Source organism: Chlorocebus sabaeus, chromosome 2 (assembly GCF_047675955.1).
Source record: "Chlorocebus sabaeus isolate Y175 chromosome 2, mChlSab1.0.hap1, whole genome shotgun sequence".
NCBI classification, from domain to species: domain Eukaryota; kingdom Metazoa; phylum Chordata; class Mammalia; order Primates; family Cercopithecidae; genus Chlorocebus; species Chlorocebus sabaeus.
The window spans coordinates 65,730,388-65,755,658 of NC_132905.1; the positions used below are offsets into that span (position 1 = coordinate 65,730,388).

At 46.5% G+C, this 25,271-nt stretch overlaps 1 protein-coding gene across 1 annotated transcript in view; it reads left to right on the top strand.

Annotated features, from left to right (window-relative positions):
- Window positions 1-1,841: 1,841 nt before the first annotated feature.
- LOC103247049 (ninein-like protein) overlaps window positions 1,842-25,271 on the top strand; it is an 89,634-nt gene continuing 66,204 nt past the window's right edge. The window contains 3 exon segments of the mRNA XM_073009143.1: window positions 1,842-1,943; window positions 2,480-2,632; window positions 23,149-23,339. Coding sequence (XP_072865244.1) covers window positions 2,614-2,632; window positions 23,149-23,339 — 210 coding nt within the window. The 5' untranslated portion in view covers window positions 1,842-1,943; window positions 2,480-2,613.

Sequence of the window (25,271 nt, forward strand, 5' to 3'; positions counted from 1 at the left end):
TACTGTAGCTCATTTTGTAATTCGGATATATTTATAACTCTCTGACATTTTTGTATATTTATGTTTTTATTTTTATTTTTTGGAGACAGAGCCTTGATCTGTCACCCAAGCTGGAGTCTAGTGGCAAGATCTCAGCTTACTGCAACCTCTGACTCCTGGGTTCCTGCAATTCTTGTGCCTCAGCCTCCTGAGTAGCTGGGACTACAGGCGCGTGTCAACCACAACTGGCTAATTTTTTTGTATTTCAGTAGACACTGGGTTTCACCATGTTGGCCAGACTGGTCTTGAACTCCTGTCCTCAGGCAATCTGCCCACAGTGGCCTCCCAAAGTGCTGGGATTACAGGCGTGAGTCACCGTGCCTGGCTGTATTTACTTTTTTTTTTTGAGACAGAGTCTCGCTCTGTCACCCAAGCTGGAGTACAGTGGTATGATCTCGGCTCACTACAACCTCTGCCTCCCAGGTTCAAGCAATTCTCCTGCCTCAGTCTCCTGAGTAGCTGGGATTACAGGCATGTGCCATCACGCCCGGTTAATTTTGTATTTTTAGTAGAGACGGGGTTTCTCCATGTTGGTCAGGTTGGTCTCGAACTCCTGACCTCAGGTGATCTATCTGCCTGCATCCGCATCCCAAAGTGCTGGGATTACAGGCATAAGCCACTATGCCTGGCCGGGTATTTACGTTTTTAAACTGTTTTCCGTGTAAACTCTATAAGGGGCAGGGATTTTTTGCCCCGCTGTTGGCAGCCCTTAGGACAATGCCTGACCCTAGTAGGTGCTCCATAAATATATACAGGTTGAATATCCCTTAACAGAGATGCTTGGCACCAGAAGCATTTAGGATTTCAGATTTTGGAATATTTGCATTATACCAATTGAACATCCCTAATCTGAAAATCCAAAATTAGAAACGCTCCAATGAGGCCAGGCGCGGTGTCTCATGCCAGTAATCCCAGTACTATGGGAGACCAAGGTGGGAGGATCATTTGAGGCCAGAAATTCCAGACGGGCCTGGGCAACATGGTGAAGCCTCCTTTCTTACAAAAAAATACAAAAATTAGCCAGAGCCTGGGCCTGGTTGTTCATGCCTGCAATCTCAGCACTTTGGGAGGCCAAGGCGGTGGATCCCTTGAGCCTAGGAGTTCGAGACCAGCCTGGGCAACACAGTGAGACTGTGCTAAAAATACAAAAATCAGCGGACATGGTGGCAGGTGCCTACAGTCCCAGCTACTGGGGGTTGGGACGCTGAGGCGGGAGGATCGCCATAGCCGGAAAAGTCGAAGCTGAAGTGAGCCATGACTGCTCCACTGCATCCCAGCCTGGGCAACAGAAGTGACAGCCTTTCTCAAAAGAAAAGAAAGTTAAAAGAAGAAAAAAGAAATGCTCCAATGTGCATTTCTTTTGAGCATCAGGTCAGCGCTCAGAAACTTTCAGCTTTTGAAGCATTTCGGATTTCAGATGCTTGGATTAGGGGTGCTCAACCTGTATTGATTTAATATGCGGCGGAAACGTGACGACCTAGGTTTTAAACCGCGGTTTCCTCAGTGGTGGGTTTGGGGTATTATCCCTGCCTGGCCGGCCTCCGGGCTTGTTACAGAAGAGGCTACCCCCAAGAGCTGCGAACTGCCCAAGCTCCGCAACGCGCAAGCTCCGCAGCGCGCAGGGACCAGCCAGGTCAGCTCCAAGGATCACCCCAGGCTCCAAACTGGCCCGAGCCGCTCTCAGATTTGCGGAGGCCGCCTTGCCCCCACCCCGCCCCGCAATCCCGGACCCGCCCCGCCCCCTCTCCCGTTCGCCCGCCCCGCCCCCCGTTCGCCCGCCGCGCCGGGACACCAAGGGGGCGGCGCCTCGAGGCCAGGAGGAGTGTTGCGTCGCGGCCTCCAGACACAAAGAGCTGCCGGCTGGAGTGGGGTGGTGCGGCGCTCCTGGCCCAGGCGCCTCCCAGGTGAGACGGGCCAGGGCTTCCGGCCAGCCGTTCGGGCGGCGGGTGAGGTCGAGAGTCCGGGGCCGCCCCTGCCTCGCGACCCGCGCCTCAGTCACCAGACCCGGCTCCGGGAGCTCGGCCTCGGGTGCTCCTCGCGGTGCGGGGCGCAGATTCGGCCCATCTGCAGTGGTGCCTGCTCTTCCGGTTGCCCTCGAGGGCTGGGCGGGGGTCACGCCCTAAAATACCGCGCCCGCTGGGCCGAACGCTTGAAAACCTGGTTTCCCGACGGCGGCGGCGCGAGCGCCATGGGAACGAGCGCCGGGTCCAGCACAGCCCCGAGGCTCGGCGGGGGGCGGGCGGCCTTGGCCGGGGCCCCCCGCGGTGCTGAGCGCAGCGGTGCCCACCGTCTCCTGGCGCCGGTCGAGGCCCAGGATTCCCTCCCGCCAGTGTGGCTGCGGCCCCCTACGAAGCGTGTCCCGCATTGTGGCGCTTGGGATGGTTGATTGAAAAGGTGGAGAAGTCTGTTGCGAGTTTTATCTGTTGTGCTCGTTTTGCAGATTCGCCCCTTTGCTCCCGCCTGTGCGCTCAGTCACACACACCACGTGGGAGTTTCTGATCGCGTTGCATTCATACTCATCCATCCTGCCTGGGTACTGATGCTCCATTGTTAGGAGCTCTGTGTAGGGGCTGTATGTTTGCAAGGGACTCAGGTGAGGAAGCGTGGCCACGTTTCTTTCTGCTCTGTGAGACTTAGGCCAAGCCCTGGAACTAGGGAGGAGGTTCAGGAAGAGACCCATTAAGCTGGCGGGGCCTTGGAGAAGGGCAAGTGATTTTCAAGGTCAGTAGTAAGAGGGGTCATGAGTGATGGTAAGTTTCTTCTTAGAGGCCTTTGCTGTGACTTCCAGGTTTTTCATACTGGACTTAAAATACTTTTTAAAACAGAGTTGTTGTTGTTGTTGTTGTTCTTGTCGTTGCTGTTTTTGACATGAAGTTTCACTCTTGTTGCCCAGGCTAGAGTACCATGGCATGATCTCGGCTCACTGTAATCCCCGCCTCCTGGATTCAAGCAGTTCTCCTGCCTCAACCTCCCGAGTAGCCGGGATTACAGGCGCCTGTTACCACGCCCAGCTAACTTTTTGTATTTTTAGTGGAGATGGGGGTTTCACCATGTTGGCCAGGCTGGTCTCGAACTCCTGACCTTCAGGTGATCCAGCTGCCTCGGCCTTCCGAAGTTCTGGGATTACAGGCTTGAGCCATTGTGCCCGGCCAAGTTTTTGTTTTGTTTTTTTGTTTTTTAATTTTATTTTACTTTAAGTTCTGGGATGCATGTGCAGAACGTTCAGGTTTGTTACATAGGTATACATGTGCCATGATGTTTTGCTGCACCTATCAACCCGGCGTCTAGATTTTAAGGCCCACATGCATTAGGTGTTTGTCCTAATGCTCTCCATCCCCTTCCTCCTACCCACAGGTCCCGGTGTGTGATGTTCCCTTCCCTGTGCCCATGTGTTCTCATTGTCAGCTCCCACTTATGAGTGAGAGCATACAGTGTTTGGTTTTCTGTTCTTGTATTAGTTTGCTGAGAATGATGGCATCCCACTTCATGCACGTTCCTGCAAAGGACTCATTCTTTTTTATGGCTACATACTATTCCACAGTGTATATGTACCACATTTTCTTTATTCAGTCTATCATTGATGGGCATTTGGGTTGGTTCCAGGTCTTTGCTATTGTAAATAGTGCTGCAATAAACATACATGTTTATGCGTCTTTATAGTAGAATGATTTATAGTCCTTTGGGTATATACCCAGTAATGGGATCGCCGGGTCAAATGGTATTTCTGGTTCTGGATCCTTGAGGAATTGCGACACTGTCTTCCACAATGGTTAAACTAATTTATTACACTCCCACCAACAGTGTTAGAGTGTTCCTATTTCTCCCCAGCCTCTCCAGCATCTGTTGTTGCCTGACTTTTTAATAATTACCATTCTAACTGGTATGAGATGTTATCTCGTTGTGGTTTTGATTTGCATTTCTCTAATGACCAGTGATGATGAGCTTTTTTTATATATATGTTTGTTGGCTGCATAAATTTCTTCTTTTGAGAAGTGTCTGTTCATATCCTTTGCCCACTTTTTGATGGGGTTGGTTTTTTCTTGTAAATTTGTTTAAGTTCCTTGTAGATTCTGTATATTAGACTTTTGTCAGAAGAGTAGATTGCAAAAGTTTTCTCCTATTCTGTAGGTTGCCTGTTAACTCTGAAGATAGTTTCTTTTGTTGTGGAGAAGCTCTTAGTTTAGATTCCATTTGTCAGTTTTGGCTTTTGTTGCCATTGCTTTTGGTGTTTTAGTCATGAAGTCTTTGCGCATGCCTATGTCCTGAATAGTATTGCCTAGGTGTTCTTTTAGGTTTTTTATGGTTTGGGGTTTTACATTTAAGTCTTTAATCCATCTTGAGTTAATTTTTGCACAAGGTGTAAGGAAGGGGTCCAGTTTCTGTTTTCTGCATATGGCTAGCCAGTTTTCCCAGCACCATTTATTAAATAGGAAATCCTTTCCCCATTGCTTGTTTTTGTCAGGTTTGTTGAAGATCAGATAGTTGTAGAAAGCAGTTTTGTTTTTTTTTTAAAGTAGTTAAAACTCATCTGTTAAACAACGCTGAATCAGCAGTCTAGCAGTTTTATGAACTGTGTGCAAGAATACTTATATATTAAAAGGAAAATGCTCAGGTGTTAGAGAAGCAGTCTACTTTCACGCTTGTCCCTTTCATTTCACTTATACATCATCCATTAGTGGTTTAAATGATGACAGATTGAACCGATCTGTATTGTCAAATAAAAGTGGGATGTGTGTTTATATGAAGTTCAGGTGCAATAAATATTAGAGGATAACTCTTTTTTGTAGAATGAGAAAATAGCAAGCCTTCTCCAAGGAACTTGGACTTCAGATTTTTTTTTTTTTTTTTTAATGTAGAGCCAGGAGTCTTGCCCAGGGTGGTCTCCAACTCCTGGACTGAAGTGATCCACCTGCCTCAGCCTCCCAAAGTGCTGGGATTACGGGTATGAGCCACCACGCCTGGCCTCAGATAACATTTAACTCCATCAAATTAGAAAGAAAGCACTTTATAGAGGAATAGCTAGGACTTAAGCAAAAAGTTTTTTTCTTTTTTTTTTTTTTGAGATGGAGTCTCGCTCTGTCGCCAGGTGGCGTGATCTTGGGTCACTGCTATCTCTGTCTCCCAGGTTCAAGCGATTCCCCTGCCTCAGCCTCCTGAGTAGCTGGGATTACAGGTGTGCACCACCACGCCTTGCTAAATGTTTGTATTTTAGTAGAGACGGGGTTTCACCATGTTGGCCAGGATGGTCTCCATCTCCTGACCTCGTGATCTACCTGCTTCAGCCTCCCAAAGTGCTGAGATTACAGGCATGAGCCACCACGCCTGGCCGGACTTAAGCAAAATTTAATTGAGCGGTTTATATTAACTTGGATGGAAACTTTTTCACTAACTCATACTTACCCCATATGTTGTGATTTATAGGACTGCTCTGAGGTGGGTGAATTGATATGGTCATTTGCTAAGAGCATGTTGTAAGTCTTTTAATGTTAGGGTGTCCTTTGAACATCTGGTGATGGAAAATAGAATAACAAGAATGGCAAAGTTCCAACTGTAAGTGTCTGTAGCTTCCCCTTTTACAGTGAGTTCCTTGGAGAAGGCTTGCTGTTTTCTCATTCTACAAAAAAGAGTTATTCTTTAATTTTTATTGCACCTGAACTTTATATAAACACACATATGCCAATTTTATTTGCCAACACAGACTGGCTTAATCTGTCATCATTTTTTTTTTTTTTTTTTTGAGATGGAGTCTTGCTCTGTCGCCCAGGCTGGAGTGCAGTGGCCGGATCTCGGCTCACTGCAAGCTCCGCCTCCCGGGTTCACACCATTCTGCTGCCTCAGCCTCCCAAGTAGCTGGGACTACAGGCACCCGCCACCGCGCCCGGCTAATTTTTTGTATTTTTAGTAGAGACGGGGTTTCACCTTGTTAGCCAGGATGGTCTCTATCTCCTGACCTTGCGATCCGCCCGTCTCGGCCTCCCAAAGTGCTGGGATTACAGGCGTGAGCCACCGCGCCTGGCCAATCTGTCATCATTTAAACCACTAATGGCTCTTTTTAACTTTTTTGGAGGATGGCACATGTGGCATTTGAGACTTAGGGCATGTGAGCGGGGCCCTGTGAGCACATTCTTTCTGCAGTGGACATTTACCTTTAGATTTTATTTTATTTTATTGAGAGGGAGTCTTGCTCTGTCACCCAGGTTGGAGTGCAGTGGCATGATCTTGGCTCACTGCAATCTCTGCCTCCTGGGTTCAAGCGATTCTCCTGCCTCAGCCTCTTGAGTGGCTGGGATTATAGGTGCCTGACCCCATGCCCAGCTAATTTTTGTATTTTTAGTAGAGACAGTTTCACCATGTTGGCCAGGCTGGTCTCAAACTCCTGACCTCAAATGACCCACCTGCCTTTGCCTCCCAAAGTGATGGGATTACGGGTGTGAACCACTGTGCCCAGCCTACTTTTGGATCTTGCCATGAGCAGGTAGCTACTAGATAGCTTTCCTCTTTCCTGGCATAAGACAGATTTGGAAGCAGGAAGCAAAAACAGAAGCAGTGTCTTGGCCTCACACCTGAACTGGTGTGGCTTCCTAGCTGCAGGTAATATTGTCCTCTGTCCTGGAAGGCATTTCCAGCGCTGTGGTCACTTTACTGTTCCATTCCTTGGTTATTGCATAGGTAGTTGAGCAGCGGTGACTGTAACTGGAATCTAGGTTTGAGTTTAGCTTAGTCCTTGACTTCAAGTGCAGATTAGAACTTCAGGCTTAAGGCAAAGACATTTGGTTACTCATAAGCGGAGGCCAAAAGTTTGGGTCATAACTCTACCTGGAGCTATTTAGAGGTAGGCTTTCCTTCTCCCACCTTGGGGTAACTTCGAGCCTCCTAGATTCTGATTATTGTTGTTTGTGAATTGATGGACAGTTTTCTCTTTTTTTTTTTTTTTTGAGATGGAGTCTGACTCTGTCGCCCAGACTGGAGTGCAGTGGCTGGATCTCAGCTCACTGCAAGCTCCACCTCCCAGGTTCACGTCATTCTCCTGCCTCAGCCTCCCGAGTAGCTGGGACTACAGGTGCCCGCCACCTCGCCCGGCTAGTGTTTTGTATTTTTTAGTAGAGATGGGGTTTCACCGTGTTAGCCAGGATGGTCTTGATCTCCTGACCTCGTGATCCGCCCATCTCGGCCTCCCAAAGTGCTGGGATTGCAGGCTTGAGCCACCGTGCCCGGCCTGATGGACAGTTTTCTGGGACAGAGGAGTCTTTTGGAGCATGGTTTGTATTTTCATCCTTTTTTGACCTAGGTTCAAGCATGCATCTGGCGCTGCCTGGTTGTACTCCCCTCTCTGAACCCGGATTGTCTTTCCTCGGGCTTCAGAAAGATAATAGAGTGTTCTATCATCCTCCAAGCGAGGTGACCTGTTTTCCCCAAGACTGCTGTATAGTATCCCTGGAGTAAAAGTCATTTGTTAGTTTCTGAAACAGCAGAACTCTCTAGGTACCTCTGAGGCAATCAAGTTTGAGAAGCTCTAGGAAATACCAATTTTTGTGCATTGATTGTTACTTTGTATCTCATAAGGGGCAATCGGCACAATTTTTTTTTTTGTTTTTTTTTTTTTTTTGAGATGGAGTCTCACTCTGTCGCCCAGGCTGGAGTGCCATGGTGCAATCTTGGCTCACCGCAACCTCTGCCTGCTGGGTTCAAGTGATTCTCCTGTCTTAGCGTCCTGAATAGCAGGGATTACAGGCGTCCACCTCCATGCCCAGCTAATTTTTGTATTTTTTAGTAGAGACGGGGTTTTACCACGTTGGCTAGGCTGGTCTCGAACTCCTGACCTCAGGTGATCCGCCCGCCTTGGCCTCCCAAAGTGCTGGGATTACAGGCTTGAGCCACCGTGCCTGGCCCACACATCCTCTTATAACCTTATTTTTGGATCTACTTTGTTGAGTAAAGTAATGATTTTGGTTTGTTGGAGTTTCTAAGAGTGGTCAGAGACCTGAGGGTCAATCACTCTTCAAAATCTCTCAGTTTTTAAGCCTTTGGTAAAGAATTTTACATTTGTAGAGTATATCAGTTAGGATATTTTAGCCACTAGTGATGGAAAAACCCAACTCAGTCTGGCTTAAATACACAGGGAGTTCACAGAAGACCTCAGGATGGGCTGCTCCATGGTTGAAGTGGCCCTGAGGGACCCAGATGGCTCCTCTTCTGCACACAGCCTCTCACATCAGTGAGGAGAGGGAGCTTGGCTTCTGTGGCTTCTGTGCCTTTCTGAAGAGGGAGGAGTGACAGCTGGTGCCCCCAGCCAGGGTAGTGGAGTCCTGAGCCATTTGAACCAGTCACCAGGAGGCCTCCCCTGGGCTGTCTCCAGAGGCAGGGTGCCGTGGGGGTGTGGGGACAGGAAGGACGGGCTTTCGGGTGCCTGGTCCATGGGGGCTGTGTGAGCCTCACCATACAGGTAGCGTGTCACCTGTGCCCAGTCCCCGTGCATGACTTGTGCACTGGTTGTGGCTGCCAGAAATGGAGCTCAGGTCTCTTGGGGTTTTGTTTTTAAATTTTGAATGAGCATTCAGTAGGTGCCAGGTACTGTTCTCAGTGTTTTTGTTAAATTCTTTCACGGAGTACTCACAGCAGGAGGCTGAGCCAGGCGTGCTGTTGCCCCCATCTCAAGCACAGAGTGCGAGGGTCAGGGAGGATAATAACATGCTCAAGGTCACATGGAGGTCAGGGTGCTCGGGTCTGGGCAGGCTCTGCAAATTCCATGTCCCCCACTGTGCCTCCCAACACAATGGGGTTTCCAGCATACCTTACTGCCTATGACTGTATCATTTCTTTACCTTAACAAGAAAACGGGGTGTTTTCAGTGCTAGAGAAAAGCTGTGACTTATGTGATCCTGTCTACACATGCTGGTTGAGAAGCAGTATGAGGATTGTTAGCTCAAAGTCCCGTTTTTATTTTATTTATTTATGTTTTAGAGACAGAGTTTCACTGTGTTGCCTGGCTTGACTTGAACTCCTAGGTTCAAGCATTCTCCCACCTCAGCCTCCCAAGTAGCTGGGACTACAGGTATGTGCATGACTCCATTTAATTTAATTTAATTTAATTTAATTTAATTTAAGTTTGCTTGAGCTTTACTGCTTGATTAAATTCCTTTTTTTTTTTTTTTTTGAGATGGAGTCTCGCTCTGTCACCCAGGCTGGAGTGCAGTGGCCAGATCTCAGCTCACTGCAAGCTCCGCCTCCCGGGTTTACGCCATTCTCCTGCCTCAGCCTCCCGAGTAGTTGGGACTACAGGCGTCCGCCACCTTGCCCAGCTAATTTTTTGTATTTTTAGTAGAAACAGGGTTTCACTGTGTTAACCGAGATGGTCTCGATCTCCTGACCTCATGATCCGCCTGCCTCAGCCTCCCAAAGTGCTGGCATTACAGGTGTGAGCCACCAAGCCTGGCCGATCAAATTCCATTTTTAAGCAAGAGTATTGAGGACTTAATGAATTGTGCTTTGCCTTTTGTGGGCTTTGTGTGAGTGTGTGCACCCATGGAAATAACATTTCTGGGCTGGGTGAGGTGGCTTATACCTGTAATCCCAGCACTTTGGGAGACTGAGGCGGGCAGATCACTTGAGGTCAGGAATTTGAGACCAGCCTGATCAACATGGTGAAACCCCGTCTCTACCAAAAATAGAAAAATTAGCCAGGTGTGATGGGGCACGCCTATAATCCCAGCTACTCCAGAGACTGACGTGGGAGAATCGCTTGATCCTGGGAGGCAGAGGTAGCAGTGAGCCAAGATTTCACCACTGCACTCCAGCCTGGTGACAGAGTGAGATTCCGTCTCAAAAAAAAAAAAAAAAAAAAAAAAAAAAATCACGCGTGTAATCCCAGCACTTTGGCAGGCCGAAGCAGGCAGGTCACCTGAGGTTGGGAGTTCGAGACCAGCCTGACCAACACAGAGAAACCCCATCTCTACTAAAAATACAAAATTAGCCAGGTGTGGTGGTACATGCCTGTAATCCCGGCTACTCGATAGGCTGAGGCAGGAGAATCTCTTGAACCCGGGAGGCAGAGGTTGCGGTGAGCTGAGATTGCGCCATTGCATTCCAGCCTGGGCAACAAGAGTGAAACTTCGTCTCAAAAAGAAAAAAAAAAAAAAAAGGAAAAGAAAATATTTCAGAAAAATGAGTCTGTTCCTGGGACTGGGAAATAACAAGGCCCGATCTTCTGCTGGCCCCACACAAAGAGGGGTGGTGGGCTTCCCCTGCCAGGATGGACCTCACAGGAGCTCCATTCACACTGAGGGCCTCCAGGTTCCCCTTAGAGTCACGGGTGGTGTCAGACCCTAAACGTGAGAACCAGCATCAGTCAGTATAGTGAAATATTCACTGACTTGGAGTTTTCATTTCAAGGGCATAAGAATGTAGTAAACAGCTATTAATTATTTACAAATCAACAGGGAGAGTCTGCTCGGTGCAGATTTTGAGCAGGTTGTCCCAACCCCAGGGTGAGCTCCTTGTATCTGGAAGGCCTCTGCCTGTCCTGTATTCAGGTGACCTGAGGAAGGATGTGCTGGACTGTCCGGCCACGTGGCCTTGGGGCTTCCAGCTGTGCTCGGGATGAGGACAAAACCAGGCAGGCAGAAGTGGGTAGCGTGACAGGTCTCCAACACAGGAGAGGGGACAGGGCCTTGGACAGACTTGGGGACGCATATCTCTATGTGGACCTGTGAGTAAAACTGAGTACCCACAGTCCTGCGATGACCAGCAGGGACTCCGGAGGGCAGGCTGCAGCCCAGCCAGTTAGCTTCCTGCTTCAGGTGACGGTGTCACTGCTCTCCAAGGCCCCAAATGAAAGTAAGCGACAGGCTGAGATTTTCCCCGACTCTGGTTAGGGACAGAAACGTGGATGCCCAATTTCAGAACCCCAGAATCTACATTAATGACCTGCACTGATTTCTGGTAGGGTTCCTCAGGAAACTGTGTCAAGCAGGACGTTTGCAGGGGCGGGTCCGAAGTGGACACAGTCCACAGCCTGCATAGTTCAAGACCAGCCAGGCCTTGCTCTGTGGCAAAAGTTTTAAACTGTAGTTGATAGTGTACACTGTTGCACAGCTTTAAAACTAAGCAATTCTTGATACATTTTAAATTCTTACTGAATTTTTATTATTTCCAACTGTGCACATAAAGTAAGACTCTTAGAATTGTAGATTTTTACCACTTAAAATTCTCAGGCTGGGCACGGTGGCTCATGCCTGTCATCCCAGAACTTTGGGAGGCTGAGGTGAGAGGATCCCTTGAGCAGAGTTCGAGACCAACCTGGGCAATGTACTGAAACCCCATCTCTACAAAAAAGAAAAAAAAAAAAAAAGGAAAAATTAGCTAGGCGCAAAGGCGTGTGCCTGTGGTCCAAGCTACTTGAGAAGCTGAGGTAGGAGGATCACCTGAGCACGGGAAGTGGAGGCTGTAGTGAGTGGAGATGCACCACCGCACTCCAGCCTGGGTAACAGAGCAAGATCTTGTCTCAAAAAAGTGAAATAAAATAAAAATGAATAAATTTCTTATAATTCAAACTCACATAAAGGTGACTACCCTGCTGGAGTCACCATGCTTACCAAGCAATTGCAGTTACTGTCACCAGTAATGAGACATCTGTGCCCCCCATGAGATGTGTCAAGGACACACCCGACCGAGGTGTTCCTGCCACCCCTGAATCTAATTGTGCAGACACCAGACAGACTCTGTGGGACATTCTACAAAACGCCCTGCTTGTGTGTACTCCAAAAATTTCAAAGTTAGGAAACACAGAGACTGAGAAAATGATCTGGTTTAAAGGAACAGGAAAACTGTGTACAGTGCTTGACTCTGAATTGGAACCTGGACTGGGGTGAAAAAGACAGCTGTAAAGGACATTGTTGGCACCATGGACAGAATTTGAATCTGAATGGTGGATTGTATAAATGTCATATTTCCCTAGTTTGTTGTACCGTGACTGTCTCCTTGAGCTTAGTGAATACATTTTGAACTATTTAGCGATACAGGGACACAAAGTCTGATACCCAATTTCAAATGGAGAAGGAGAGGAGCGGGGGTAGATAGATGATGTGGAGGGAGGGAGGAAGTGAGGGAGAGAAAATGACAAAATGGTCATGATAAAGGGGGAAAGTGGAAACAGGTGTTGAAGCCAGCCGGGTGAGGGAGTATTAGAGAATTTTTTGTACTATTCTAACAAGTTTTTTTTTTTTTGACACGGACTCTTGCTCTGTCACCCAGACTGGATGGTGTGATCTTGGCTCACTGCAACCTTTGCTTCCTGGGTTCCAATGATTCTCCTGCCTCAGGCTCCCGAGAAAATGGGATTACAGGCGCACGCCACCACACCGGGCAAATTTTTTATTTTTTAGTAGAGACGGGGTTTCACCATGTTCTACATGCATGGCTGAAAAATGAAAACATTCAGGCCAGGTGTGGTGACTCACACCTGTAATCCCAGCCCTCTGGGAGGCCAAGGTGGAAGAATCACTTGAGCCCAGGAGTTTGAGACCAGCCCGGGTAACATAGGGAGGCCCCATCTGTACAGAAAAATTTAAAAGTAGCCGGGCAGGGTGGTACGCACCTGTAGTCCCAGCTACTTGGAGGCTGAGGTGAGAGGATCGCTTGAGCCCAGGAGGTTGAGGCTGCAGTGAGCTGTGATCAACACCACCGCACCGCAGCCGACTCCGGGGAGACTCTGTTTCAAAAACAAAGAAAGGCAGAAAGTGTAAAAAAGTATATGTTGACATCAGCTACCCTGCTTTGTTGCCTTCATCTCTCCATGTGTCTCCTTAGAGGCAACCACGTTTCAGTCTTAGACATTTCTCCTGATACTCATGTCCATACCCTAACTATACTGTTTTATGGCATACAGAGTATGGACACGGTAATTGAAGCTCATTCTGCTGTTATTTCTTATACTCTTTAGGCTCCCCAGTGGCCACTGTGCATTTTTGCTGTTGTCACTGCATAACATTGTCCACTGCAGAACCAACAGGTTAGCCGTGATTATACTTCTACTCTTTTGCTGGATTTGGCTTTATAGAGGCTGATGTTGTCTGGGATTTTACTGGCTTATCATTTTGTTTTGTTTTTTTTTTTTTTGGAGACAGTCTCACTCTGTTGCCCAGCCTGGACCATGCAGTGGCATGATCTCAGCTTACTGCAACCTCCGCCCCCTAGGCTCAAGCGATTCTCTTGCCTCAGCCTCCTGAGTAGCTGGGATTTCAGGCGCCCGCCACCATGCCTAGCTAATTTTTGTATTTTTTTGTATTTTTATAGAGACAGGATTTCACCATATTGGCCAGGGTGGTCTCGAACTCCTGACCTCAAGTGATCCGCCTGCCTGGGCCTCCCAAAGTGCTGTGTTTATAGGCATGAGCCACTGCACCTGGCCCTGGCTCACTTTTTAATGAACTTGTTCTTATTTTTTCCAAATGCTCCATCGGCCCTCTCAAAAGCCTATCCCTATTTTTCCCAAATGCTCAGTGGGCAGTACACAGCAGTCTGTTTGGGGTCGGTCACCTCCCATCCCTGGCCTGGCTGAGCTCCTACACCAAAGCCTCCCATCTTGGATGGAGCCCAGATCGTGAGCCTTTGTCTTCAGCTTTCTTGGTTCACCCCTTGTTTTGCTGAAGTGTGTGCTCAGCGTGGATTTTATAGCCTCTTGGGTAGATGGAAAGTAATCTACTACCCTGAGCACGTGGAAGGCCCTGGGTTGGCTTTGAACTTTCAGCCTTGCTGCAGCAGGCATGGTGCTGTTCTGATCCCTGCTGCTGTGATGTGGGGCTGCTCCTTCTCTCTGGACATCTGTCGGGCTCACTCGTTAGTTTGCTCTGAGGTTCCCGAGGGTGTGCTTGGCGCGGGTGCTTTTCATTTGTTGTCTCAAGCGGAACGACTTTTCCATCTGTGTGCTTGGAAAAGTGTTGTATTATTCTAATCACTTCCCCTTTGCTTTCCCTTGGCTCCCTTTTCTGGGCTTTTCGAGGATGTGTAGAGCTTCGGGATTGATTATTTTGCGGGAGAGGGAGGCAAGGAGAAAATCCAGATAGAAGTGCTACAGGAGAACAGAGTTGAGCAGTTTCAGAAAGCAGGCCACCATATTTTGAACATTTTTCTTTCTTTCTTTTTAAAAAATATATTTTACTGGCCGGGCGCGGTGGCTCACGCCTGTAATCCCAGCACTTTGGGAGGCCGAAGCGGGCGGATCACAAGGTCAGGAGATCGAGACCATGGTGAAACCCCGTCTCTACTAAAAAATAGAAAAAAAATTAGCCGGGCTCAGTGGCGGGCGCCTGTAGTCCCAGCTACTCGGGAGGCTGAGGTAGGAGAATGGCGTGAACCCGGGAGGCGGAGCTTGCAGTGAGCCGAGATTGCGCCACTGCACTCCAGCCTGGGCGACAGAGCGAGACTCCGTCTCAAAAAAATAAATAAATAAATAAAAATTTAAAAAAAATAAAAATAAAAAATATATTTTACTTTAATGGTGGTAAAAAACACAACATGAAGTTTACCCTCTTAACCGTTGTTAAGTGTACAGTTCTGTAATGTTAACTAGATTCACTTAGGTTTGTAACAGATCTCTAGAACTTCTCCCTCACCCCAGTTTATAAAAGTATAACTGACAAATAAAAATGGCATGTATTTATGGTGTACAAAATGATGTTTTGATACATGTATACATTATAAAATTGTTAAATCTAGCTAATTAACATATCTGTCCTCTCTCATACTTAATACTTTTTGTGGTGACATTTAAGATCTCTCGTAGCAATTTTCGAGTATAAAATATGTTGTTATTAACTATAGTCACCACGTTGTACAGTAGATCGCCAGAACTTATTCATGTCTTACCCGAAACTTTGCACCCCTACCCAACACCTGCACATCCCCCGACACCAGCCCCTGGTCACTCCTGTTCACTCTTAGCTTCTCTGCAGCCAGCTGCTCTAGAGTCCACATCTGAGTAAGGTCTGTGGTGTTTGTCTCTCTGTGCCAGCCTTATTTCACTTAGCATTAATGTCCTCTAGGCGCATCCATGTTGTTGCCAATGACAAGATTTTCCTCCTTTTTGAGGTGTAATAATATTCTATTGTACACAGAAGTACAGTGAGTCTTTTGTATCTATGGGTTCCACATCTGTGGATTTAACTAACCATGAATTAAAAATGTAGTAAGGCCTGTGATGGTTGCCTCTATACTGAACATGTAGAGGCTTTTTGTTTTCTTGTCATTGTTTCCTAAATAATATGGTATAACAACTACTTACACAGCATTTACCTTGTCTTAAGTATTATACGTAATCTAGAGGTGATTTAAAGTATACAGGAGGATATGCGTAGGTTATAGGCAAATACTACGTAATTTTAGAGAGGGACTTGAGCATCTATGATTTTGGTTTCCATGAGGGGTCCTGGAACCACCCCCTATGGATATTGAAGGATGACTGTATGGTCACACACCACGTAACAATGTTTCAGTCAGCAGTGGACTGTATATACAGTGGTGGTCTCATAAGATTATAATACTGTAGTTCTGTACCTTTTCTGTGTTTAGATATGTTTAGATTACCTCTGTGTTACAATTGCCTCCAGTATTCAGTAAACGAACCTGCTTGTAGCCTAGGTTTGTGGTAGGCCAGGCCTACCACACTCTGTGATGTTTACACAACAACGAAATCACCTAACAACACATTTTCAGAACTTATCACCATTGTTAAGTGATACATGACTGTATCTCTTTGAGATGCTGTTTTGAATTGTTTTGGTTATTGTCACAGTTGAGCGGCAACTATCTGGGGCTGGCAGCACAGGGGTAAGAAGAATTTACTAAGAAAGGCAGAGAGAAAATAGAAAAATACCGTACAGGTAGGTAAGGTATTTTTACCTACCTGTAAGAAGGGCGGAAAGAAAGTAGAAAAATACATTGCAAGGGAGCAACAGGCACAGCAGGAAGAGAGGAGCTGACTGCAAAGAGACAAAGCTTTGCTGGGGATTTTATAGAATAGTGTTTATGCTGCATGCTGAAGAGGGCTTTGTGCAGTACTGACAAGGCCAAGGTTGCAGTGAGCTAACGTGCAGGTGTCTGGTGAGAAGCTGGGCACAGGAGGACTGTGTATCCTGGGCCAGGAAGAAGGACAGACTTAGAGCTTACCTACTTTTCTTTTGGCTTCCCCTGCTCCCACCAGCCTGTCCCTGCAGTGCCTTCAAGTTTTCAAGTTTGGTATAGTTCCCTTTGTGTATCTTTGCTTTTGTTGCCTGTGCTCTTACTGACATATCTAAGAAATCACTGCCAAATCCAACATCATGAAGCTTTCTCTCTGTTTATAAAACTATTACACTATTTTAGTTAAAACTATAAAAAGTTTTTTTTTTTTTTTGAGACGGAGTCTCGCTCTTTCGCCCAGGCTAGAGTGCAGTGGCCGGATCTCAGCTCACTGCAAGCTCCACATCCCGGGTTTATGCCATTCTCCTGCCCCAGCCTCCCGAGTAGCTGGGAGCTACAGGCGCCCGCCACCTCGCCCGGCTAATTTTTTGTATTTTTTTGGTAGAGACGGGGTTTCATCGTGTTAGCCGGGATGGTCTCGATCTCCTGACCTCGTGATCCACTCGTCTCGGCCTCCCAAAGTGCTGGGATTACAGGCTTGAGCCACCGCGCCCGGCTTAAAAAGTTTTATAGTTTTTGGTCTTACATTTAGGTCTTTGATCCATTTTTGGTAAATTATACAAAAGGTAATTTTTGTATGTGGTAGAAGGGAAGGGTTAAACTGAGTTCTTTTGCTTGTGGATATCTATAGTTTTTCCTACCGCATTTATTGGAGAGACAGTATTTTTACTGTTTTGTGGTCTTGACACCCTTGTTGAAGATCATTTGATGGTATGCATAGGGGTTGATTTCTGGGGTCTGTTTTCTGTTCCATGGGTCTATGTCTGCTTGTGCTGGTACCACACTGATTTGACTAATGTATGGAATTGATTTTTAATTTCCCTTTTTTTCTCTCTCATTTTTTATCTTTATTGTTTAGATACACTTGATAGGAGCTTTCCTTGTCTTCTGATCCTGCTGTCGACGTCTGTTTTGCCACTGTAACATGTCAGTGTCCAGGAAACCTCCCTTGGTATCGGATCGTTCTTTTTGCCCAGCAGTCTTGTTTCCTGGCTGAAGTGGCTTTCCTCTCTCCTTCTGTGGGTAGTGCAGTTTCTCTGAGTGCGTGTGTGTGTGTTGGGCTCAGCCCCTTCATTATTCTCCTCTCCCACACCCTCCTTGCATCACCGGCTCCAGACTCCAGGAAGTGGAGTGTGTGTGAACGCTGGAATTCTGAGCCCCACCTTCAGGCTGCTCCACTGCTTCTGAGACCCTCCACAGTTCCGCAGGGTTCATGGCTTGTCTGCTGTCTTGTTGCCTGGGCTGTGTTCTGGGGCTCTTGGATCCCAGGGCAGCCTCTTGAAGTGGCCAGCCTCTTTGCAGCGGGGTTCCTATGTGGCTGAGCCAGGCCGCTTTCCAGGTGAATGCAGTCTTCTGTGGAGCCTTGGGGTTTTTCTAAGCTTCCCTGGCCAGGGTTTCCAACTACCTCATTTGCTAAAGTTGGTCATGGGGTATTTGAGAGACTACAGAAAGACGCTTCGGCCCTCTTCCTGGGGTGAGGGGAGGACAAGTTCTATTGGGTGTATGCAAATAGAGACAGTACCTCCTCGTTTCCTTTATTTTGAAAATGTGGCTGGATGTTGTCTAGGATGGGGATTAGGCCATGTGCTGGTGAATTGTCACAGAAAGGTCTTCGACTGGCTTGTAGACCTGCTGTGTCTGACTCGCCTGCTTGCCCACACCTGACTCACCAGTAGGTGAAGCATCTGCTCTCTGGGCAGAGTCTGAGACATAGGAGTGAGGGAGAGGAGAGGAGAGGGGCAGCTCTGAATGTTCAGTAACTCATGAGCTTGAGAAGGCTCGGTGCAGCCTTGAGAAGGGGCAGGGGCTGCCTGTACTTCCCTGCTGACATGGGGATGGTGGGGCAGAGCTGCAGGTCCCCTTGGGGGCTGGCTGGTCAGATGGGTGGGCTTGCCCTACTGCCTGTGCCATGAGCTCGCGAAGACAGGGCCAGAGGGGACCGCTCTTTCCCACACGCCGGCCCTGCTGGCCAGCCCTCCTGTGGATGCCTGACTCGTAGTCATAAGGGAATTGAAGCTCCTTCCCTCTTCTGGAAATCCCAACCCAGCCTCAGAAATGTGAATCTGGGGCTCTGGGAGGAAGGGAAGCGGTGTGGCTGGGGCCTCCTGAGAGCCCCACACATGGAAGGGACCGGCGGCCCCAGCTGCTGTAGGTGGCGGGGAAGGAGCTCATTCTCCAGCCTTGCTGCCCCTGCAGTCCCAGCCGTGGCAGGGTCTTTTCTTTTTTGTGCCTCTCTTAGTTCCACAGAGGGTTTGCAGTGCCATGGGCCAGGCCTGGCCGCACATAGAGCTGTCCTTCTAGGGGCAGCCAGGGCTCTGCAGGCCCCAATTTGAGACTTTCCCCATCTTGTTTAGAAAGGGAAAGATGCCCATGAGAAAGAACTTTGAGTCCCCATTTTGTGCCTTCTCCTGTGTAGTACAAATAGCTGTGGTATAGGGAGAGCTGAGAGCCAAGGCCAGGCACCCCCGGCTGGCTTAGGTGCAGGACTTGCCCACAGCCAGGAGATGAAGAGATCCCTTTTTTACCCTCTGACGCTGGGAAAACAGCCCAGCCGCATGTTTCCTCCAAGGCTCGCTGTTTGGTACGCACTCATGGACCTTCCCAAAGGCATGGCTTGTGGGGCACGGTCAGGAGGGTCAGTGGTTGGTTCATGCCTTTCAGAGCTCACGAAGAGGAAGGAGCAGGAGTGTTTGATGCAGGAGGTTTTGTCTTCTCCCCTGCCCCTCAGATTACATATGCCCATACAAGCAGGAGGTGATGTAAGAGGAAACCCTGGATTTACCCGTCTCTCTCTGAGAATACTTAGATACATCATGTTACAGCCCTGCTCACAAGAGCGCATTGTATTTTTTAAATGGGGGAGACAGGGAACGATCTCTCAGTGCAAGTTTCACAACAAGTTGGAAAATAATGTATTCAGTGTTATACTTATTATACATAAGTATGTATATACATGTGTGTCTGTGTGTTATGTACGTGCGTGTGCCTCACCGCCCATCTGTTCTAGAGGCTTAGAAATGATCTCAAAGCCTGCGTTCCAAGCAGTGATTCTTCTGGGAAGCAGGGAGGGTAGAGGGACAGGCTTATTTTGTTTTCTTTATTTTATATACTTTAAATGGTTGAATTGGTTACAACTAAACATAAAATTTAAAAAACGTGGAGGAATTTTCAAAACAGATTTTTTCATGATTCTTGGAGACACAGGAAAGGGCTGGAAATTGGGCCCTGGCGGGCTGGGTGAACCCTGGAGGCATCCTGCTCACCTTCGCCTGGGGTCCTTCCACCAGCCACTCTGCCCTCTCTCCCCGTTCCCTGCCTTTCACATTCTGGATTTTACCACTTGTCTTTCTTTTTCATTTCTTTCTTTTTCCTTTTTTTTTTTTGAGACAAGGTCTGGCTCTGTTGCTGAGGCTGGAGTGCAGTGGCACTATCACAACTCACTGCAGCCTCAACTTCCTGGCCTCTAGGTGATCCTCCCACCTAAGTCTCCCAAGTAGCTAGGACTACAGGCATGCACCACTATGCCCGGCTAGTTCTATTTTTTGTAGAGACGGGGTCTCACCATGTTGCCCAGGCTGTTTGTTTTCCAATTTATCGTTTATGGTTTTCTGTCCATTTTCTTTGTTACCATCTCAAAACAGTCTGAAAGAGGAGGCAGATGTTCACAGTTCACTCTTCGCCCTGTCTGAACTTCTGTGTACTCCTGTCTGAGAAGGGTTGAGTAATTTGATTAGCAAATAAGGCAGGCCCTTGCAGATACTGAGCAGATTATGGTTTTCACCTGCACGCCGTCTGAGACTATGAACCAGTTTGTTCATTCTCAGTGTAGATACTGGCTGTTTTTACAGCTTATCAACAGGTGTTTAATTAAAAAGTCAGCTGTGTCCACTTTCTACAATCAGTTTAATGTCACCGTGAAGATTCTACTTAATTTTTTTTTTAAGAGACAGGATCTTGCTCTGTCACCCAGGCTAGAGTGCAGTGGTGTGGTCACGGCTCACTGCAGCCTTGAATCCTGGGCTCAAGTTATCCTCCTGCCTCAGCCTCCTGAGAAGCTGAGACTACAGGCTCACACCACCGTACCTGGCCAACGTTAATTTTTATATCATTGATTATATTATTTTCCTGAGTAAGATGAGGAGCATGCACATTTTCCACTGGGGAGTTGATCTGAACAGATTTTCAACTCCTCATACATTCTTCTTCTGACTCCAACCTCCCTACTCCATGTGGATGATGGCAAGTAAATGCCACCCACCACATTAAAGTGACATCTATATAGAACTGGCATTTACTGTGCTGTGCCTTACTGGAAAGGGATGTTGCTTCATTGTTTCATGTTTACGAATTACTTGATTATGAATGAGCTTGATTGACTTTTCATCTTGTTGTTTCCTTATATTTTCTGTTTTTTAGAATTGTTCCTTAGTTCTTTTGCCTACCTTATAGGCTGAACCGTATGAAATTGCCATTTTTGTGGGTCAGAATGATGGCCTAATATTGGTGGTTTTATGTGGTTTATCTGAATATCTTTAGGGCCTTAATGTTTTTTATGTTTTAGTAACATTTTCTAGTTACTAAAGTGTTCTACTTGTTCTAAAATTTTTGAGAGATATAAAAATATACAACATAGGAAATATAAATGTGTAATATCATTAAAGCATTTCTTATTTTTATTTATTTATTTTTTGAGATGGCGTCTCGCTCTGTTGCCCAGGCTGGAGTGCAGTGGTGCGATTTTGGCTCACTGCAAGCTCCGCCTCCTGGGTTCACGCCATTCTCCTGCCTCAGACTCCTGAGTAGCTGGGACTACAGGTGCCTGCCACCACGCCCAGCTAATTTTTTTTTTGTATTTTTAGTAGAGACGGGGTTTCACCATGTTGGCCAGGATGGTCTCGATCTCCTGACCTCGTGATCCACCTGCCTCAGCCTCCCAAAGTGCTGGGATTACAGACGTGAGCTACCGCACCCAGGCCAATGAAAGCATTTCTTACCATTTTGGTGTGTTTGTTTCTTTTTTCCCCTTTTTTAAAATATATTTTCCTCCAGAAAGTTGCAGAAACTTCTTGGTAGAATTGTTATAAGGCATAAATGGATTATTATATGTAAAGTGACCAGTAAGTGTATTAGTTATTATTATAAAGTTTTTATTCTTCTACACTGCCCATGCTATTAAATATTTTTCAGAAATGTGATTTTCAGCTGGGTGCAGTGGCTTACACTTTATAATCCCAGCACTTTGGGAGGCCACAACAAGGGATCACTTGAGTCCAGGAGTTTGAGACCAGCCTGGGTAACATAGTGAGACTCCCATCTTGGTAAAAAAAAATTTTAAATAAATTAGCTGGGCATGGTGGTATTCATCCATAGTCCCAGCTACTTGAGAGGCTGAGGCAAAAGGATCTCGTGTGCCCAGGGGTTCAAGGTTACAGTGAGCTATGATTGTGCCACTGCACTCCAGGCTTGGGTGACAGAGTGAGACCCTGTCTCTAAACAATCAAAAATAAATAAATGTGAATTTCAAGATTGTTTAATATTCTGTCATATAAATATACAATAATTTGACAAACTATTCTTCTGTTGGATATTTTAGGTTATTTTCTTTCCTGTTCTTATATAAATAATATTCTGATGAACTCACATTTTTGTCTGTAGCTCTATTTTCTTAAATATAAGGAATTTCATGTAAGTGAGACACTAGGACAGTTAATATTTTAAGTATTCTTCATACACAGACAAAGTACCCCCCAGAAATGTTTGCCAATTCCTTCCTCCAGCAGTGGGTGAGATCCCTGCTTACTACAATAGGCATCCAGGATTTTTAGTCTTGATAATTTGTCAGTTACAAATAGCATATCTTGGTTTTAATTTGTGCATTTTTAGATGGTTATTAACTATATATATTTCTTTTGTGATTTATTAACATCCTCTGTATATTTTTATTGGAGTTTCCTTTTTTTTCCTTATTGTAAGCACTTCTATTTAGTACAATTTAGTAAAATTTTTACTGCCTTTTTACTACAAGAAAGAAAACCTTGTAAGGAAAAAAACTACATTTGTACATGTATACAGAAAAATTAATCTGGGCTGCATGTGGTGGCTCACACCTGTAATCCCAGCACTTTGGGAGGCCAAGGCAGGCGATCACTTGAGGTCAAGAGTTCAAGACCAGCCTGTCCAACATCGTGAAACCTCGTCTTTGGTAAAAATACAAAAATTAGCCAGGAGTGGTGGCATGCACTTGTAGTCACAGCTACTTGTGAGGCTGTGGCAGGAGAATCACTTCAACCCAGGAGGCAGAGGTTGCAGTGAGCTGAGATTGTGCCACTGCACTCCAGCCTGGGCAATAGAGCAAGACCCTGTTTCCCCCCCACAAAAAAATTAGATTGTATACTGGTCAAAATATTAATAGTAGTGTTTTTGTATGGTAGTGGAATTTTTGATGGTTTTAGTTTTCTTTATACTACATATCTCTATTTTCTAATTATTCTATAATAGTTTCCTTTTTGAGATGGGGTTTCGCTCTGCTGCCCAGGCTGGAGAACAGTGGCACTATCACAGTCCACTGCACCTTTGAACTCCTGGGTTCAAGCAGTCCTCCCGCCTTTGTCTCCCAAAGTGTTGGGATTACAAGCGTGAGTCACCATACCTGGCCTAATGGATATTTTTCATACAATAAAGGAATTCTAGTTCTTGTGACTGATGACTGAAGGACTATTTATCCTCACTCCCTGTTAACCTGCTCTGGCCTCTCCTGCAAGGGTGGAGCTCAGTCCTCCCACCGTGCTTGGCCCTGCAAGGGTCCCTGGTGCCTTCCCCACATGCCAGCTCCTGCCCCTGCCTGTACCACGTAGCTTGGACTCACCGGCAGTGTGGGAATGAGAGGGGAGGCGGGAAAGTGTCCTGATGTTTTCTTCTTCCCTTGCACACTGCCAGCTTGCTATGGGATGGATGAAGAAGAGAACCACTATGTCTCGCAGCTCAGGGAAGTCTATAGCAGCTGTGACACCACAGGGACCGGCTTTCTGGACCGCCAGGAGCTGACCCAGCTCTGCCTGAAGCTTCACCTGGAGCAGCAGCTGCCTGTCCTACTGCAGACGCTTCTCGGAAACGACCATTTCGCCAGGGTGAGTGTCGGTCTTCATTGTCATAAAGGAAAGCACAGGGGTCTGTAGTTGGCTCCTATGGGCATTTGATAAGTATCAGCTGAATAAGGATACAAGTGTCAAAGGAAAGTTATTAGCAAACGGAACAGTGTCCTAGTTTTTCCCTCTATGGAAATTCTACATTGTAGTAAGTGGTTTCTTAAGATTATGTGTTTTTAATGTGGTAACTTCCAGAGGTTTGGTTTTGTTTTTCCAGAAAGATATTTTAGTGGTTTGTCACAGGGGCAGAATGGTGAAGGGGTTTGGTATGGGCCAGTGGTGTGTGGCTCGCAAAGACCACATGGGTTGGGCTTGCGAGCAGCTCACACTGGTAATCAGAGAGAGTGTCACAGTCTCTTGAAGGCAGATTGTCTTATACAGTTTCACAGTTTGAAGTGCATCTAGGAGTTGAACAAAACAATTGCAAGCTGCTGTTGAAAGAATGAAGGATACCCATGTCCAAAAGTATCCCATAATTTCATCTAGGCCAGATAGAAAATATGAAATTGGAGGGTTCTTTTCTATCAGAAGGTCAAGATCATCTAGAATGGGGATCTTGGTCCTAGACTGCAACCTGTTTTCATGATCAAAACGCTAAAAAGCACCTCCCCGTTCCTACTTCTTAAACGTGCCTGGATGTTAGTGCTAACAGCAGTGCCTTATCTTGTTGCTCATCTTAACTTTGAAGGAATAATACTTTTTCTACAAGACTCAGTATTTTCTTTTTGTTTGTTTTTTTGAGACAGTCTCACTTTGTCATCCAGGCTGGAGTATAGTGGAGCCATCTCGGCTCACTGCAACCTTCACCTCCCAGGCTCCAGCGATCCTCCTGCCTCAGTCCCCCAAGTAGCTGGGACCACAGGCCTGCGCCACCACACCTGGCTAATTTTTGTATTTTTTTATAGAGATGGGGTTTTGCCGTGCTGCACAGACTGGTCTCAAACGTCTGAGCTCTAGCGATCCACCTGCCTTGGCCTTCCAAAGTGCTATGATACAAGTGTGAGCCACCGCACCGACCAGTATTTTTATATTGAATGGGGGAAAAAAAAACAGTCAGTAAATTTTCCTGAAATGGCCCTTGGGCCAAAACAAATGAAGAAAAGAACCACTCACTGCTGGCCTAGTAGAGAGTCCGGGTGAATCCGACCTCTTGTTAGTTCCTCAAAGAAGCCTCACCTGCCCTGTCAGCAGGCCACTGTGCCTCCCTCATAGGGAACTCTCCTCAGGCAAATTCATGTCCTTTCTCTGACTTCGTTTTCTATTCCTGCCTTTTTAAATGCACTTAAGAAGGCAAATGTGTTATTGATAGACAATGATCTAGCCTCTCTTGATATCACCTGGAAGTGTGTTTGGGACATAGATGAGCAAAAGGCACACTGGTGAAAAATCAATGCTCTGGTTATTTAAGTAATACAGACAGATGGTCCAGTTTTTATATATATATATATATTTTTAATTTGAGTCTGTGTCTTGCTGAATTGATATTTTTGAAAAATCAAGAATTTGGAAATCAAACTTTGGAGAATTCAAAACCAAAAGAGTAACTTTTGGGTTCACGTTCAGAGTGCAGGCTCTGCTGATTGAATAAGCCATGTCATTCCCAAGGCTTTCTTCATTTTATATTTATAGGAATGATACAAGACAGAAACATCCAATTATGATAGAATAACCATGATTAGTATTAGAGCATCAGCAAGGAGAAAAATTCGCTTGGGTTATGTGAGATTTCTGACTTGAACCCTGTCACACGCGTCCTGAAAAGCGGCTCGTCTGAGATGGAATTTCCTTCAGGAGGCTTGAGGCTTCTCATATATTTGTGAGGAGGGGATGAGAAGAAAGTTGAGTACCACAGCGGTGACAGGAGCCGGGCCCTTTCTGACACAGCTCCCCCTGGGACAGCCATGCATGTCCAGC